At 38.9% G+C, this 20,218-nt stretch overlaps 1 protein-coding gene across 1 annotated transcript in view; it reads left to right on the top strand.

Annotated features, from left to right (window-relative positions):
- Window positions 1-20,218, top strand: part of LOC126470662 (uncharacterized) — a 201,061-nt gene that overhangs the window by 24,563 nt on the left and 156,280 nt on the right. The window contains exons 2-4 of the mRNA XM_050098653.1: window positions 12,731-12,859; window positions 13,250-13,411; window positions 13,510-13,860. Coding sequence (XP_049954610.1) covers window positions 12,731-12,859; window positions 13,250-13,411; window positions 13,510-13,860 — 642 coding nt within the window. The remainder of the gene's footprint in view (window positions 1-12,730; window positions 12,860-13,249; window positions 13,412-13,509; window positions 13,861-20,218) is intronic.

Genomic DNA, 20,218 nt, shown 5'->3' with positions numbered 1-20,218 from the left:
GATGTTTGCACGTTGTTACTCACCTTGCAGAAGGGCTGTGATTCACTTTTTCATAATTATTTTATAAACAAAATACAAAAGGAAAATCGCACTCGATACATGACTAAATTGAAGATTTTCTAACACTCAGTGTTCAGCATTCTTTTCTTGATTGCAGAACCTTCATTAATGTGAAAATAGTATTGAGCGTGCAACAAAAAAGTGTTGAAAGACTTTCACAATATATAATAATAATGTAATAGATGATGATTGTCTCTCTCTCTCTCTCTCTCTCTCTCTCTCTCTCTCTCTCTCTCTCTGAGCTGGTTTGGAACAATATTGCTGCACAGAGAAGTGGCATTGGCACATTATTGTTGCAAATGCCAGAAGCTGTACAGATTATCAGCAGTTCATCAAAGGGTGACATATGAATCTCAATATAAACAAATGTAATGTTATATTGAGCCATTGTCATTTACAGCAGATTAAGTTGGAGTGACCACATAACTTTAGTTGTTAGGAAAGGATACGCCACACTATGTTTCAGTACAATAAACTTCAAAAGAAGTTGCTTAAGTAATGTTTTTCTGACATACACTTCAGTATTGTTTCATTATCCGAGATCCTTAGCAAGCAGAAGTAATAGTATAGAGAGAAAAAGATTCAAAGGACTGTGTGATTCGTCCCAGATTTATCTTGTTAAAATGAAAATGTTACAGATATTCTCAACAAACATCAGGGCAGATGCTTAAAAAAGGACATTGTGTATCACCAAGGTGCTTACTCATAATATTCTCAGTTATAACCCTCTTTTTGATAAGACACAGTACTTCAGACATATACAGGGCACAGAAAAAAATCTTGGTACTTACATCATAGCAGCATAATGGGGAATCAAATCAAGCAAATTTGGTCAAATAGCTGTAGACCAGAACTTTGCAATAGTGCAGCTGCAGCCATAAAATGCCAGCCAGACAGTGACAAGTGCACAGTAGTGTGTCTGGTCAGAGGATAAGGTTGACCATGTTCAGTGTTATAGTCTTGTTTCAGTGAGCTGTTGTATTGTGTTTTGCTGCAGTTGCTGTGCTGCACTTCAGATGAAATTTCATTGCTGTTACCACTATTATGGCAAAAATTAATACATGCTGCCTGTAAATTTCATTATTAACAGCATTGTAACATACAGTATTTTATTTCAACACTCACTGTTTTGCTGTTTCTGTTGTGCAGTGCAACAAATTTTTGGAGTTATGGTGCTCCTAACATAGCTAATTTAATAGATATACACTATGTGATCAGAAGCATCCGGACACCTGGCTGGAAATGACTTACAAGTTTTTGGTGCCGTCCATCGGTAATGCTGGAATTCAATATGGTGTTGGTTTACCCTTAGCCTTGATGGCAGCTTCCACTCTCGCTGGCATACGTTGAATCAGGTGCTGGAAGGTTTCTTTGGAAATGGCAGCCCATTCTTCATGGAGTGCTGCACTGAGGAGAGGTCTCGATGTCGTTTGGTGACGCCTGGCATGAAGTCGGTCTTCCAAAACATCCGAAAGGTGTTCTATAGGATTCAGGTCAGGACTCTATGCATGCCAGTCCATTACAGGGATGTTTTTGTCATGTAGACACTCCTCCACAGGCCACGCATTATGAACAGATGCTCGATCGTGTTGAAAGATGCAGTTGCCATCCCCGAATTGCCCTTCAACAGTAGGAAGCAAGAAGGTGCCTAAAACATCAATGTAGACCTGTGCTGTGATAGTGCCATGCAAAACAACAAGGGATGCAAGCCTCCTCCATGAAAAATATGGCCACACCATAACACCACTGCCTCTGAATTTTACTGTTGGCACTACACACTCCAGGCAGATGATGTTCACCGGGCATTTTCCATATCCACACCCCTCCATCAGATCACCATATTGTGTACCGTGATTCGTCACTCCACACAATATTTTTCCAGTGTTCAATCGTCCAATGTTTATGCTCCTTACACCAAGCAAGGCGCCGTTTGGCATGTACCAGTGTGATATGTGGCTTATGAGCAGCCACTCTACCATAAAATCCAAGTTTTCTCACCTCCCGCCTATCTGTCATAGTACTTGCAGTGGATTCTGATGCAGATTGCAATTCGTGTGTGATGGTCTGGATAGATGTCTGCCTATTACACATTATGACCCTCTTCAACTGTCGGCAGTCTCTGTCAGTGAGTAGACGAGTTCGGCCTGTACGCTTTTGTACTGTACATATTCCTTCCCATTTCCCCTTCACTATCACATCGTAGGGATGTATAGGAGTGTGGAAATCTCGCCTACAGACGTATGACACAAGTGACACCTAATCACCCGACCGCGTTCGAAGTCCGTGAGTTCCACAGAGCACCTCATTCTGCTCTCTCATGATGTCTTATGACTACTGAGGTCGCTGACATGGAGGACTTGGCAGTAGGTGGCAGCACTATGCACCTAATATGAAAAACATATGTTTTTTGGGGGTGTCGGGATACTTTTGATCACATAGTGTACATCCCAGAAAAAATTGGATTTACTGTTACCAGCCTTGGCTACAAATCTGAAATTTTCCTGACTTTAACTGTTTGGTTTATGCAAATTAACCATTATCTGTGCTTCTTAGCATAACAGGCAAGTTACTTCCATACAGTGGGTGAAGAGGAATATTCAGTACTAGTCATTGGCATTGACCAGTGATGTAATGTCAGTGGCTGCTGTTACATCACCTTTTGGTGCCTACTTTCACAATTTGATTGTTAGTTGTTGAAGCTGATGTATGTGAAACCAGAGGAATCTGGTTGTGGTGACTGATTTGTAGCTTAGCCAATCCGAAAATATCGCCACTGGTATCGTATTATAGTCTCCATGTTGTTTACGATGTTTGTCATATGTTTCCTATGTCACTCGTAAGATGCTGAATAGTATGGAACATTCATCTTTATACCATACACTTGTTAATCTGCAGACAGCTGTTTTATGGCTGTAGCTCCAGAACAATACATTTCCAACTTATGCATGTTTTGGGAAATTTATTCTGTTTGGTGGCACCTGCCTTCTTCTGGTCATGCTGTAGTTTTTTGTGTTTTAATTCTGTAATGAATGTAATGCTAAAATTAAAGAAATTAGATCCCCAGAAGGCTCTAGCATTTTCCAGAGTCATAGAATAGTGTGATCATTTGTAAAATGCATTTCTATATGCGATTTTTACTCTTAGTTACCATAAATGTTAAAGAATGCACTTTGGGTGTATGGTATACATACAACAGTCATAATTAGTTAAATGTTTTGTTGATAATTTACACGTTTTTATCATAATGATGGAGAACAGTCAGTTCACATGCTACATACATATGATTTTTTGTGAATATGGCTGGCTGCTGGCCATTTTCAGGTTTTTAATAGCTCACTGACCATAGGTTAATAACAAATGTATTAGCCTTTAACACTTGTCATTTAACTACCAATTTTTATTTTTTAACCTACATTTACTATCACTTTTTAATTAAAAATTAATCTATGGGATAGAAGTTATCAAGAAGAAATTATTTTAGTCTAGATTTGAAATTTGTTTTGCTATCCATCAGACATTATAGATTGTTGGACAAACGATAATATTTTTGCCTTTGTATTAATCTCCTTTCTGAGACACTGATACCTTTAGTGGTGGGTAATAAATGTAACTTTTTTCCTTATGTTGTTGCAGCTGTGAACAACATTGTTCCTATCAGTTTGTCATCATTGACAGATTTCATTAGGGGATGGTCAAAAAGTATATGACTTTGATTTTGTAAATAAATCTTTATTCAGATAAAATTGTTTGTCATCAGTCACCTTCAAAGTAATCTCCTTCAGCTTCTACACACACCTTCCAATGTTGCTGCCACTGCTGGAAGCAATGCTGGAAAGTGCCTTTTTGTATGATGTGGAACTGCTCCATTGAATTCTGTGCATAATATCTTCCCTGTTAAAAAATCTGCTTCCTTTCACATTCTTTTTCAGTTTAGGGAAAAGCCAGAAGACACCCGGTGCTAGGTCAGGGAAAGAGCTAGGCTGGCAAGCTACAGGTGTGTTGTGTTCGGCCAAAAATAACCCCTGAATTAATTGAAAATGATGAGTGTGTTCCAGTGTATAGCCTGATCGAAGTGGTGACACTGATTTGCAGTTGAGTTTAAATCTGGGGAGTTTGGTGGCCTCGAGAGTGAGGCAAACTCATTGTGGTGGTGTTCGAACACATCGTGTACATTGCGAGCTGTGTGACATGTTACATAGTCCTGCTGGTACATGCCGGCATGCCAAGGAGAAACAAACTGCATGTAAGGGTGGACATGATCCCTTGTGTTGATCCAGTGCGCCTTCCGGAATGACGAAATCACCTAAGAAATGCCATGAAAACATTCCCTAGACCATAACGCTCCCTCCTTCCAGCTTTCATTCCTGATGAACAGCAGTCAGCATGTCATCATGGGTACATGAACCAGGTGCCTGCTGTGGAAGCCCATACACAGCTACACTCACCGAATGGTCCTTGTGGAGACACTGATGGCAGTTCCTTGGTTCATGTGGGTGGTCAGTTGCTCAACAGTTACATGTTGACTTGCCCTACACATCTATCATGCACTCTTGTCATCTATGGCCTGTAGTGCATTGCAGTTACCTCGTTGCCAGTTTTGCATGGTGCCATTTTGACATGTATGGTATATGTTACACATGATTATACACGAGCGGCCTACAAACTTAGCTGTTTCTGAAATGCTTCCACTGGCCCAAAAGCCAATGATCATGCCATTTTCAAGGTCAGCTAAATCACTCCGTTTCTGCACTACAAAAACGACTGCACTGTTTTCCGCGACCCCCCAGCACACTTTATATACCCTCTACTGCTAGTGTCACCTGCGTGTGGTTATTGCACGTTGACGTTGAACATAGTTGGTGCTCACATTAATGTGACTGGACCATGTTGAAGTAGAACTACCTTTATGAGGCTCTGCGTGTGAAGCTCATAGGCATCCAGACGAATAATACACTGAGATGACTCAAGTACATGGATAAGTTAATGGAGAAAGTTCAGTTCTGCTTGATTTGCATTTAGAAATCTCTCTTTGTGTTGACCTGCAGAAGTGATTTACTGGCACACATTTCAGACTTTGTCAGTACTGTCCTATTGCATAATTGTCAAGAGCAATACAGCTAAGGATAAAACTAGTATTTATTCTACAGGCTGTAGAAGCTTTGCCAGGGACCTTGCAATTCTTACACTAATGTGAGAATACATTTAATCCCTAATGGTCTTTGTTGTTATTATAAGTGTGAATTTAGGGTGAAGTGTAAAAGTCACATCCACAATACTAGAAGTAAAAATAATTTCCAAATAGACTGTGCACTTACATTTAGAGTTCAGAAATTAGTATTCTTTTCTGTTGTTAAACTCTTTTATGGGTTGCTGGCAGGCATCAGGCAGGGAATTATAACTGCTCCAATATTGAAAACTAAAGTAAAAGAAAATGTTATTTGCCACTCTTACTATTATTGGTTGGATTATTTGGACACTGGTAAGTAAATTCCAGTTTACATTAACATTCACCTTAAACATGTTTTTAACTTTTTCAGTGTATAGAAAGCTGGTAGTGTTCTCAGTAAAGTTATTATTTGCTTTGTTTGAAGTTTTAGATAGAAACACCAAGAGAAAGAGCTGTGTTTTTATTTTTTTATCTCTCTTTAATGTAGCTGCTTTTCTGTTGAGGTACAGTTTAATTAATCTAGAAGTTATTCTCATAATTACCAGTGTGAGTAGATTAACGTTATACAATCAAGGCTTTCACGACTCGATGTTTCAGCTGCTGAGAATTCTTCCAGGTTGTATGGCCGTGGTCCATGGAACTCTTCTATCCCTGACGTTTCGTCCAAAGCTACATTGGACATCTTCGGAAGTGCTCCTGGTTGTGCTGAGTCTTGCTGACTGACGACTCATATGTCGAAGAATGGCCCAAATACCGTGGAAAGTGGGTGTGTTCTGTATTTCACTTGATAGCAGTGATAAACCTTCGGACTAACTAAGAAAATAGGCCAAGCACTTTGTTCCGTTAAGAATAAACGCCCCCCCCCCCCCTTCCCCTTCTGTAAGTGGTGTATACAAGATTCTTTGTACATGTGGTAGGGTCTGCATTTGGAACTACAAAGAGAAGTGTGAATATAAGGTTGAAAGAACATAAAAGTCTTTGCCAACTAGGGAAAACAGTCAAGTCAGCTGTGGTGGAACATGCTCTTCAGTCAGGTGATCACTTAGTGAAGTTTTCAGAAACTGAACAAACTATTATCCACGTCAATATAGAGAAGCCATCGAAATCCACGTCAATATAGAGAAGCCATCAAAATATATAAACATGGGGATAATTTTAACAGAAAAGAAGAAGCTATGAAACTCAGCGATATATGGACAGTGGCGCTACAGAATCGATGACAAGTTTTTATCTTTGATGTACTATGATTGATATTTACATTTTATCCTTGACGAGGTTTATCTCTGCTATCACGTGAAATCCAAACCACAACCACTTTCCACGGTATTTAGGCTGTTCTTTGATGTCCAACTCGTCAGTCGGTAAGACTCGGCACAACCAGGAACACCTACAAAGATGTCCAACATAACTTTGGACGAAATGTCAGGGATAGAAGATTTCCATGGACCACAGCCATACAACCTGGAAGGATTCTCGGCAGATTAACGTTAGTTGTAATAAATCGTTGCTATAGTTTACAGAAGCTGCTAATTAACCTATAATTAGACTTGATGAACACTCTTGAAGGCTCTCTTTTATTATGGAATTTATAGAGCATAACGTAGAAATTAATAGGTGAAAACCAACCTTTCTTCCTTCCACATTGAGTGTGTTATAGCAAGCCCTTGTGTGGTTTACTTTCCATATTCTTACAATCAAAGTGTATTTGTAAAACGTGGTTTATAAACCATGTTTTACAAAATACTTTTACAAATACCTTCAACATCTTTGATTTTTTTATGTTATTTGGTCCATGCAAAATGTTCTCAGAATCCTTAGAGGAAAGGATTCCAGTCCCATTCTGAGTGTTCAGCTATAATTTCTTGTGATTTTCTAGAGTTAATATAAATACACACCGAAATTGTTTGTACAAAGCTTTATTAATTTCTCCTCCACCTTTGCCATGAGAGGCGTATACTGCCCTCTTAATGTATACATTTGATACAACATAAAAAACTAAAGATCATTGTTTGGAAATTTTAATCATCATCCATTTTCCAGGTAGTACTACCAGTGCTAGACAGAGGACCTTGTCCATTAAACATCTCAAATTTCCTATTGACTTACCAATTTTCACATGTAACACATGAGATATTATTTCCAAATACCTTGGTGGTGGTGGTGGTGGTGGTGGTGGTGGTGGTGGTGGTCTGCAACCAGAAGTTACTCTAAAAAGTAGTTACGCGATGTATAGATAAAACTTATTGAAGAGCTCTGTTATTCATTGATGAGCTTGGCTTATCATAACGTACAGGGCCCCAAGTTCAGTACCTGATTTTCCCAAAAATTGAGTTCTGATGAGGGCGCCCATTCTGCATTGCGATATTAACTTGAGGTGCTTCAGTGCAGATGCAGTGGATTCATTAACATGTTCAGGGCAGGAGGTATGGTACTGTATTTACTCGAATATAAGCCACACCTGGAAAATGAGACTCGAAATCAAGGAAAAAAGATTTTCCCAAATCTTAAGCCACACCTGAAATTTGAGACTTGAAATTCAAGTGGCGATAAAAGTTTTAGACTGCCCCTCCAAATTGAAACAAAGTTGGTCCATTGTAACGTGACACACAATTGAGGTCGAATGGTTTGAAGCTACAGTAGTTTGGTTTGAGTTATAAGCTTAACAGTTAAGCTTTATCAAGTAGCCATTGCTATGTGTCAGGCGGGCGCCCTTCCTTCTGCACGTGCTTCGTCTGGTTTGAATCGATTGCTTATTTTGCTTTGATCTGATAAGTGCTGTTCTCTTTGTTATAGGTGTTTACGTCACTCTAAGCTGAAAATGCATTATTGTACTGTGTCATGCATTGTTTGTCGCATTCTGATAATGAGTGTTTACGACCTGTCGCTGCTCGCGGCATGGCTTGCTTTTGTGCGCTCTACCGCAGCTTACAATTAAAAAAAAAAAAGAGAGAGAGAACTCTCCCCGAATTTCAATAGTAATCCTCTCCATGATGCACATCATCTCTCACTTGTAGCATTTGCCATTAGAGGTTGTGGAGTATCTCCTTAACACTCTCAAGCTCAAGAAGAAACATATTAGTCATCATTGGAGCTTCTCTGGTTCTTCTATTAACCCCTTAACATATTGATATTTGTTTCAAATTATGTGACAAAATATATTATTTTTTTATTAATGAGAAACATCGTACAATGAACAGCATTACATATAGATGTATAAAGATAGCTTTTAAAGTTCAAAATAATGAGTTACAAAGTTTTGAACATCACCGGTAATAAAATCTTGAGTATACTCGTGCGCTAGACTTTGACTATAATAGCCTGAAACTTGAAGTCAATTTTTTAGTTTATGTGTAGCTGTGAAGACTAACCTAACCATTTATTTCACAACAGTTTCCTGAAACCATTGTCTAAACGACAATGCAGGAGAGAACAGAAAGTGCGCATTTCGTTGTCTAGTATCCAAAGCTGCACACAATAAAGACAATATCTAGTGGCAACCACCTTAATCATAAAATGACAGCCGGTCTACAAATGTAGGACCAGATGCTATCTAGTGGCCGAACACATAACTATCAGTGCTGAAATGGTTATAAGCAAGGGTTTATTTTTTCAAAGCTCTGTTCTTAAGTTGTCCAAGTATACTCCGGATTTTAAGTTTCTGTCAAAATAATAAAAAAGACATAACTCTGGGTTTTGTGTTAAGGTAAGGGTCCCAGATTGATGATCTGTTCTCAAGTATAGGTTGAACAAGTGGTTTGTAAGCCACTTCGTTCTTGGATGAAATCCATTTCCATGAGATTCTTTCTATGAAACTGTCTAGCATTTGCTTTCCATATAATTTTTTTTATGTTGTCATTCCACCTTTATGTTACTTCGAATGGCTACTCATAGGTATTTTATAGTAGTTATCGTTTATAATGATTTCTCGCCAATAGTTGAAGTATATGGTAGTGGATTTCTTTGCATATTAATGCAAAATATGTTACATTTATTTATGTCCATGCTAAATGCCAGTCCCTTGCATCAATCATTGATCTCTTCTGCGGGTCCTCCTATAATTCACTTCAGTTTTCTGGCTTTGATACCTTGTTATAAGCAACTGCACAATCTGCAAACAGCAATATGGAGCTTCTTCAAACTACCTCTACATCTGTAGATTTTATCCTATTAAGAGTCACATGTTGATGTATCTGCAAGGAAGTCTTGAATTCAGTCACAAATCTGGGCCGATACTCAATAGGCTCATATTTTGTTCACTAAACAGCAATGCAGAACTGTATTAAGTCAAGGAAAACAGCAGCCACCTGGGACTCTGAAAGTCATAGTAGGGCCTAAGTCCTATCACATATGCAACAGTTTCGAATTCAGAGGCTCTCTGCCATCTTGTCGATAAACGGATATTTGCAGATGCATTGAGCTTCATTGACACAGGGTTTTCCATATTTTTGGCATGGCTTTTATCTGTTCATTGCTTAATGATAAATCATTAAACAGCGTATCTAGAAAGAATAAATGTCAAATTATGCTTTTGTGTCTTTCGTATCAACATGTAGAGTTTTCATAAGTTACTCACAAAATTACCATTTTGTAGCTTCTTTCTTAAGCTTTGTATTGTGTGGTTTGCTACATCACATAATGCTTTTGTGATATAGTAATGCAGCAGTGGTGGGGGCAGTATACAATCATCCAAGAGAGACCACTTTATGTATGTACCCAGTCTGGGGGTTGCTTTCTCAATTTGATTTATTTGAAAATAAAGGCAGCCATAGCATGACAGCAACACAAGGATCTTTGTAAGAAATATGCTGTTGGCATTTTTGGTTTTTAGAACAGCAATTTGCTGTAATGGAATCTTCGTCAAAGTCCCATACTCAGGTTTCATCCTTTCTCAATATTTAGTCGTGCCTTGCATTGATTTGTTGCTGACAACTCTAAAATTGGTTTGTTTGCAAATATAGCCATTATGCTTGTTTCACATTCAGGTAAGAAAATGAATAACATAATCTCATCTTTTGGAGGGAAGCAACTCTTGATTCACAGCTAAGAGGCTGGCTTGTAAGTGCAGTAAAACTCAGAACATCTAGTTTCTTATGCAAGTTGCTTTTTACACTGTCCTTCAACACTCTTACAATGGTAATCTGATCATTTAGGTAGAGGATACCAGATATATGGCATTGATAGTAGATAGAGATCCCTTACTAAAGGCCCATCTTCATGAACTGTTGCACAAACTGAATGCCACTATATTTACAGTTAAAATGTTTTCAACAGTTAGTGCCAGTGACAAACTAAAACTTGTTTATTTTGCATAATTTTATCATCTTGTGGTGGTGCAGTTCTTCTTACGTCTTTGAAAATAGGACAAGGAATTCCGCCTTATATAAGACACCTTTTCAGTTTCATTTTACCCAGACATGTTTCAGCACTTTTTGTGATATCTTCAGTAGGTTATTTTATTTTCTTAAATTACATGAACCTATTGGGTATTTATGTTGGTAGCTAATCTGCTACACAATCTACAACTTGTCATGGCTTTGATGTTGTAGTGTTTCCATTGAATAGTGACAAAACTCTTCCCATGTTTGAAAATTCATAGAAAGTGCATTATCAAACGACCATAAGTCACAGAAATCAGCGTATTCACCTCGCCAAAACATATGAGAAAACACTATATTATCAAAGCCATGACAAGTTTTACATTGTGTAGCAGACTAGTTATCAACATAAATACCCAATAGCTTCATGTAAGCTAAGAAAATAAAATAACCCACTGAAGCACAAAAAGTGCTGAAACATGTCTGGGTAAAACAAAACTGAAAAGGTGTCTCGCATAAGATGGAATTCCTCATCCTATTGGCATACTTTTATTCCTTGATGTGGTAGAGGATATCATCTTGTGGGCAATTCTGCTCAACCACAAAGAATAGTTTTAACCAGAAAGTGAGCAACCTAACCTCTATATAATAAGCTTAAACTGACACCACAATAAATCTTCTCACTTATGAGATTTGTGATTGACAGTAGGAACTTGGTTAACAAGGGCAGTGATAGCTATTCAGTTCGTCATAAGATGACGAATAGTTTTTGTCGTGAGCATATCTTTAAGTAAGGTTAAAACATTGCACAGCACTTTGCTGTATACAGTTTCAGTAGACAACTACAACAGATGAAGGCTGTTCGAGAAAAACTGCAGGTTTTTTAAATTGAAACTGAAAGCTTTTCTCTGAGCAGGTGACTTTTATTCCACCCAGGAATGCTTAAGTAAAGGTTAATTGTGATTTATTAATGAATTCACTAAAATGAATGGATTAGTGGACAAAAATTCTAAATATTTTAGTATCATTCCATGAAAGTATGGTTACTGTTAACTATTAAAATGAATTCAAAATTTAAAGAAAATGTTTATGTAAAGAAGATTCAGGCTTGTTTATGTAATCCAGTTACGCCAATTGGGGTTTTCCCCGTTAATTCCAAGTGAATACCGCTATAGTTCCTAACATTGGGCAAAGGCTGACATGTTTCCCTTTCATATCCCATAATTAAGTGTGAGGAAATGAGGTACATTCTTATGCTGTATGTTTATTATTATTATTATTTCATAGTCAGCATTTTGTTTTTATATTTCTATTTTAAACGATTCTGGGTATATTACATACCTTATGTGACTGACTAAATGAAAAATAAATGTTTTGGTAATTTGATTGTAATATCAGAATTTTATTCACTTTGCTTCTTTTCTTTCAACTAAGTGCATTTCGTTATTGTGAACATTAAAAATTATTGAAACCTATATGCCTGGAATCCCCCCCCCCCCCCCCCCCATTCACAAGCACATTCACTTTCACTAAAAGTGTTGACACACAACAAATAGTAAAGGGTGCAGTAGTCAGTCACAAATAATGTTTATTGCTTATCCAGTCTTCAGTCACTGTGTGGCCATGTTCACTGCTCAAAGAACCAATTACAATAAGTTAACTGTTAACTGAAAAACATTAGTCACCTTTTGTAGTTACACCTTGTTTGTTTTATGTAAATAAGTTTTTAAAAAAGTATAAAATAATAGCATGGGAGTTTACTAATTGTAAAGTAAAGTAAAGTTTTCAACACATCACACATGTAAAGAGGTCATTGTAGATTCATATGAAGAACACTGAATCCATCTGCATTGTAACTGTAAACAGCAATCTCAGTGCAAAATTGGCCTTTGACATGAATAGTCTATTTGGGACTGTGCATATAAAGTGGTTTTAAACTTTTAACTTGCATTTATTGATATGTATTTCTGATTGACACATTTAAAGCTTATACAACTCTACATTTAATGAGGCATGCACATTACCTTATTGTAACGGTTTCTTTTTATGTCTTTTTTAGCACAGATGATGGCCATACTGTGACCAAAATCTGTATATGCAATCAACGTCATTTGACTAACTACTTCCCTATGGAACCAAACATAGTTGACATATAAATATCCTTTGATGTCTGTTTCTTCTGTTGCAGCTGTCAGCTCTGTATGAGGTGAAACCACCTATATCAAAAGCCAAAATGACTAGCATAACTAAAGGAGCTATCAAAGCCATAAAATTCTACAAACATGTTGTTCAAAGTGTTGAAAAATTCATTCAGAAGGTATTTAGAATGATAATCAATCATGACCTTTTTTGCTTTATTTTGTTTTTCACATCTCTTATCAAGCTGATATATGTAGAAAGTACGCTCATTGAGTTAGAGTAATATTAATGTGTGGTTAATAATGAAGAACATGTTCTGTTAATTGCAATGGGACAACATTGACAGACTGATATACTTAGTAGTGAGGTATTTATTACTGAGATATTAAGTTTTATATTTAACTTTCCTAAAGTAATTTATGAAATCATGTTTTTCATGTCAGTACCATTTGCCCAGATAGGCACACTCAAGACACGTGTGGTCTCTATTTCATTATACGGTAAAAGTTAAATAACATTATTTTAAATGTGATACTATTTTTCACTGATGTAACTGAATTTTTTTTAGTGCCGGCCTGAGTATAAGGTTCCTGGACTATATGTTATTGATTCAATTGTTCGGCAGTCGAGGCATCAGTTTGGAGCTGACAAAGATGTTTTTGCTCCCAGATTTGCAAAAAATCTGCAAAATACTTTTGTACATCTTTTCAAGTGCCCACCAGAAGAAAAGGTTGGTTGTCAGCTATTACTTCATGGCTACTTTTAGGAGGGGGAGTAGTCCTCGAATTATTGTTATACTATTTGTGAATGTTGACTTTTTTGTTACAGAGCAAGATTGTCAGGGTGCTGAATTTGTGGCAGAAGAACTCAGTTTTCCAATCTGAGGTTATACAACCTCTTTTTGATCTTGCAGATCCAAATCATCCGATACACAAGGAGCAAGCGCAAGTAAACACCCCAAATAATGGCTCAATAACAACTATGAATAATGTTGGGAAAACACCACCTCAGTTAAACAGAACACCAAACAAGACTCCTTCATCAAATAATAAATCAACCGATAGCAGCACACCTTTGTGGACATCTCAAAGTGATTCAAGCAACAGTTCTTCACTTCAAGTTTCAAACCAAGCTGTTGACACTGCAAGTTTGAATAGCAATCAGGTGTGTGCAGAAGTGGTGAGTCCACAGACAATTGGCAGTTTTATGCTATTAGTTATATTTGGTAGTACACATACTTGCTATTTGAAAAGGAGCGAAGGAAGTATTGCTCTCACAGTTCAGTCCAAAATTATGACAGCTTAAAAGTTAGATGTGAAATGAACTATCTGCAGCTGGAAAAAAGCAAATCCCCATTCCCCATCATTTCCTTGTCTGGCAATTAACTTATGCTGCCTGTATCTGGATCAGAATAATTACATGATTGATAATGGAACCTGGTTAAGCATGAAGAAAGGCAATGTTGTAAGTTTGCTATTACTTGCTCGTGCAGTATAACTTGTGGTCACAGTTGTTTGGTTTAGTACTGAATACTGTCAAAAGCTTCCTTTTAACAAGCAGTTTTGCATAAAGGGATCCGACTCTTAGTAAAAACACAATTTTATTCTTATTTATGCACAACCATTTTTCACCACTGTTGTGGCATCTTCAGGGGTCATTTTTTTCTACTTTCATTACATAACGTCTTTCCTGTGATTTTATTATTGCTTTCCATTACAAGTCTAAGCTACGTGCAGCATAGACCTGTGCCTGCAAGTGGTAACCAGGTACAGGAAAGACTAAGTGTAATATAAGAAGTAGTAAATACACACTCACGGAAGATGTCACAACAGTTGGAAACGTGTTCTTGCAGAAATGCAGACCATGTTAATCATTATTTTCTGTGAACATTAGAACAGAGCATAAAAATTTAAGATGATGATGGAATTTCACTTTGTGGATTCATAATATCCTTATCACTTTTCTGCACATTTTTATTGATACCGTCAAGACATGTTGTTATACGAGGGCGGTTCAGAAAGTAACCTCCGATTGGTCACAGTGCGGGTTGTGGGGGGAGTAGCGACGCCATCTGTGCGTTCACGCACTCAACAGGTCAGTCGGCATCAAGCCGTGGTCGAGTGAATGTCGTACCTGCGCTAGTTTAGTTTTTGTGGCAGTTTGAAATGTGTGCTGCAATAGAAAACCCCGCCAAATGTGAAGTGCGTGCTGTCATAAGGTTTTTTACAGCCAAAGGATATTCTGCAGCAGCTATTCATCGTGAGCTTTGTGCCGTGTACGGACCAAGAGTTATGAGTGAAGGAGTTGTCCGTGAATGGGTACGTTTATTTAAAAGTGGACGAGAAAACGTTCATGATGAAGAGAGGAGTGGTAGACCATCATTGGTGACTGACGAACTCGTTCAGACAGTTGATGCAAAAGTTCGTGAAAATCGACGTTTCTCAATGTCGGAGTTGTCTACTGGTTTTCCACAGATTTCTAAGACTCTCTTGTACGAGATAGTGACAGCAAGATTGGGTTACCGTAAGTTCTGTGCATGATGGGTGCCCAAAATTCTTACCGACCACCACAAAACTCAAAGAATGGCCTCTGCATTAGATTTTCTGTCACGTTATGAGGACGAAGGAGAACCATTGTTAAACAGAATCGTGACCGGTGACGAAACCTGGATTAAGTACGTGAACCCTGAGACAAAAGAACAATCAAAGATGTGGGCACATTCAAATTCGCCTACCAAACCAAGAAAAGCCTCGCAAGATTTTTCTGCCAGAAAACTGATGGCAACGGTGTTTTGGGATGCCAAAAGGGTGTTGTTGGTTGAATTCATGGAACGTGGTACGACCATTAATCAAGACGGGTACTGTGAAACAATAAAAAAGTTACGACGGGCTATACAGAACAAACGCCGTGGTATGCTGACTTCCGGTATCGTTTTTTTGCACGATAACGCCCGTCCTCACTCTGCTCGCAGAACAACGGCCCTTCTTGAGTCCTTCAAGTGGGACGTTATCAACCATCCACCTTACAGCCCAGACCTGGCGCCAAGTGATTATCACCTCTTCATGCATTTGAAGAAATGGCTCGGGTCACAGCAGTTTGATGACGACGAAGAGCTCAAAGATGCAGTCACAGGCTGGCTCCAGGCACAAGCGGGTGATTTTTATGCAGAAGGAATTTCAAAGCTTGTGAAGAGATACGATAAGTGCCTCAATCGCTATGGAGACTATGTAGAAAAATAGTGCAAAGATGTAGTTGTAAGATGTATATATTAAAATATTTTTATTTAACTTGGTGTATTTTTTTAAATCAACCGGAGGTTACTTTCTGAATGGCCCTCGTATTAAATGAAGATACTGCACAAAGAGTCATCAGCTTGTGGTCTTGTGGTTAGTATTGCTGACTTGATCTCGGGGCCCTATGTTTGATTCCTGCTGGCTTGGTTGGGGATTCTTTGCACTTGTGTGCATGTTTTTTGTCTTCGTGATGGTGGTGGTGGTGATCATCGATGGGCAAGTTGCCAAAGTGGCATCAACTAAAAAGACTTGCACCTGATTGCCAAATACCCCAGAAGGGTGATTCCAGCTTCAAAAGCCTTAGGCACATTTCATTTCATTTCATTGCACAGAGAAACAAAGCACATGACAAAAACAAATTAGATCAAATACTGTGCAGGGGACCAATCCTGTTTTGTCAACTTTTGAGCAGCTCCCCTTTTTATTCTATTTTAAATGCAGTTTGCTTCCTTTTCTGTTATATCCTATTTTTCGTTTTGGGGGTACCACCCTGTTGAATAGTGGGCACTCTTTAGCACCTTGACAATAATGTATCAGTGATGGGATGGCTATAGTGTTGCATGCAGAGCCCCAAGAACACCCACTTAGTGTTTTACCTACTTCTCTCATTTTGTTTTTATTATTGGTAGTCCAGTTGATAAATCTGCCGACTAGAAGGCATTCTTTGTTCTGTAACTGCCTTCGTACTTCATCGGGTTGGCAGGGGTCAGATGCGGCAAGGGGTTTCTCTCATCAAGAATGAATCCTCGGAGACTCCTCATCTGCTGTGACCTATGTACTGGCTATGGCATCAGCTTTGCTTTAAAAGCCTCGATTTTACCGCTTCTGTGTGGTTTCATCATCAGAACGTGTTCCTTGTGGATGTCACTAACTCTTGATGAACTACTCGTAGATTGATTGGTTGATGAGCTTGCTGTTTAGACCCTTAACTCCCAGTGAACCAATCAACCAAATACTTTTGCAGCTGTAAGTATTTTCAGGAACTGACAGTGGCAACTGGCACCTGATATAGCATACTGTTATGACACTGTTCTACAGAACAGAAGGCATAGCCAAGTTCATTCTCTGATTGGCTGCTGCTGGGGTTCTACATCTATATCTACATATATATTCCGCTAGCCACCAAGCGGTATGTGGTGGAGGGCACAATCCGCGCCAAAGTCATATCCCCCCCCCCGTTCCACTTGTGGATCGCGTGAGGGAAAAATTACTGTCTGAACATTTCAGTATGCGCTCTAATTTCCCTTATCTTTGCACAATTAGAAAGTTGGTGGTAATAATATATGCTCTACATCCTTGGCGAAGATCGGATATCGGAATTTAGTGAGCAGCCCCTTCCATTTAGCAGGCCGTCTGTCTGTCACTTCAAACTATCTATAAGATTTGTAACACTCTTGTGATTGCTAAATGTACCAGTCAAGAATCTTGCTGCTCTTCTTTGGACCTTTTCAGTCTCTTGAATCAGACCCATCTAGTAAGGGTCCCGTACAGATGAACAATACTCTAAGACTGGACGAACTAACGTATTGTAAGCAATTTCCTTTGTTGAAGGACTGCATCACTTCAGGATTCTACCAATAAACCACAATCTAGATCTCGCCTTGCCCGTAAACTGTGTAATCTGATCATTCCATTTGAGATCATTTCGAGTAGTCACTCCCAGATACTTGACGGATGTTACCGCTTCCAAAGACTGGGCATTTTTGCCTTGTTATATGCAGTATGATACACTTACTAATATTGAGAGATAACTGCCAGTCATTACACCACACATTTGTTTTCTGCAAATCCTCATTGATTTGTTTACAACTTCCATGTGATACTACTTTCCTGTAGACTACAGCATCACTGGCAGACAGTCTAATGCCTTTGTTGGTACCATCAACCAGATAGTTTATGTAAATCGTAAAATGCAGTGGACCTATTACGTTGCCCTGGGGCACACCTAAAGTTACGCTTGTTTCTGTTGAAGTCACCCCATTGAGGACGACATACTGCTCTCTGTCTGTTAGAAAACTTTCTATCCAACCGCATAGAGTAAGCGACAGTGCAGAACTGAGTTGAACGCCTTTCGAAAGTCGAGAAATATGGCATCAGCCTGGGAGCCAGTATCTAGAACCTGTTGTATATCATGCACAAAGAGGGCCAGCTGTGTCATGCATGACCGCTGTTTCCTAAAACCATGCTGGTTTCTAAAGATGCGCTTCTCAGAGTCTAGAAGGGTCATTATGTCTGAACACAAAATATGTTCCATGATTGTACAACAAATCGATGTCAGTGAAATTGGCCAGTAATTATGTGCATCCGATTTTCTCCCCTTTTTATAGATTGCTATGACCTGGGCCTTCTTCAAGTCCCTTGGAACTTTTCGCTGTTCCAGTGATGTTTGATGGATGATGGATAAGCATGATGCTATATTTGTAACATAGTCAACATATAATCTTACGGGGATGCCGTCTGGGCCAGATGCCTTCCTGGCGTCTAAGGATCTTAACTTTTTTACAATCCCAGATAAACTAACCACTATGTCAGCCGTCCTTGTGTTTGTTCGATAAATGAAAGGGGGACTGGTGCTGCAGTTCTCTACCGTAAACGAGTTTTTGAAAGGTAGGTGTAGAATTTCGTCCTTCTGTTTATCATCATCTGTTACATTACCCGTAATGTCAGCAAGAGAAGGTATTGAATTATTTGTAGTGTTGATAGATTTTACATATGCCCAAAATTTTTTGGGGTTATTTTTAGAAACTGCAGAGAAAATATGGCTTTCAAATTCATTAAAAGAATCTCTCATTACCTTTTGACAGCTGCTTTCATTTTGCGTAATTTCTGTTTGTCAGCGGGGCAGTGACTACATTTAAAACGACTGTGCAAAATTCTCTGCTTTCTCAGCAACTTTCTAATATGTTTGTTGTACCAAGGTGAATCCTTTCCCTCCCCTATATTTTGCTAGGCACATACTTCTCTAACATGTGATGGACAATACCTTTAAATTCCGACCAAAGATGCTCGGTATCTTTGTGTCCTGCAGTGAAAGCTTGGAGCTGAGTATGAAAATATTCATTAATGACACTTTTATTTGCTCTCCCAATACCTTCTTCTAGATTAACTTCCTTAAAAAGATCAGGTCTGTTTGTCGCCAAGATATCTAATATGTTCCCATCCCGAGTTGGTTTTCTAACCAATTGCTCAAGGTTGTATGTTGTGAGCGTTCCCAGAATAACTTCACACGAGTCTTTGCTTCTGCCCCATGTGATGAACATGTAATTTTCCCAGTCAATGTATTCCAGATTAAAGTCTCCACCTATAACTAATGGATAATTTGGATATTTATTTCCTATGTACTCTAGACTTTCCCTGAAACATTCTGCGACATTTTTTGCGGATGCTGGTGGTCTATAAAACATCCTAATACAATGGTCACTCCTTGTCTGATTGACAGCTTTATCCAGACTATTTCACAGTCTGACCCAGTATCGATTCCAACTGCGTTTAAACAGCTTTTAACTGCAATGAACACATTATCTCCCGTAGCATCAGTCCTATCCTTCCTAAACATTGTCCAATCCGAGTTCAAAATTTCACTGCTATTCTTGTCTGGTTTCAGCCAGCTTTCGGTATCTAATACTATATTGGCATGGCTACAGTTTATTTCAGAGAGTAACTTGGGGAGCTTGTTACAGACACTTCGACAGTTTACTGACATGAGTTGTAGCATATTTAAATCCTCTGGAATGACCTGTTTAGGTGAACTAACAATTTTTACAGTTGGCAGACCCACATCAGTGTCATGAACTGGTAATTTTTCAGGCCAGCTGTTTGTTTCCCGTGGGGAGGAACCTAATCTAAAAACCCACAAGTACTGTGCTACCCAGGTAGCTGCTTCCTGTGTGTAGTGCACCCCTGATCTATAGAGGGGCATCCTACAACCTTCCATTCCAAAGCATAGATCGAGGAATCTACAACCATTTTTGTCACAGAGTCGATGTAGCCTCTGGTTTAGATTCTTCACTCGACTCCAAACCAGAGGACCGGACTCCAAACCAGAGGACCCCGGTCCACCCTGGATACGATGCTGCAGATCGTCACGCTTGACTTCCACTCCTCGGGAGATGGAGGCCACCTTCACCAATATAGCCAGTCGTAAGGACCCAAGAATTTCCTCAGAACACCGACGACAGGCATCGTTGGTGCCAACATGTACAACAATTTGCAGCTGGCTGCACCCTGCATGCTCGATAGCCGCT

The sequence above is a fragment of the Schistocerca serialis genome, chromosome 3 (assembly GCF_023864345.2).
Source record: "Schistocerca serialis cubense isolate TAMUIC-IGC-003099 chromosome 3, iqSchSeri2.2, whole genome shotgun sequence".
Lineage (NCBI taxonomy): Eukaryota > Metazoa > Arthropoda > Insecta > Orthoptera > Acrididae > Schistocerca > Schistocerca serialis.
The sequence above is the reverse complement of the archived record's forward strand: the minus strand, read 5'-3'. Positions and strand labels throughout refer to the sequence as shown.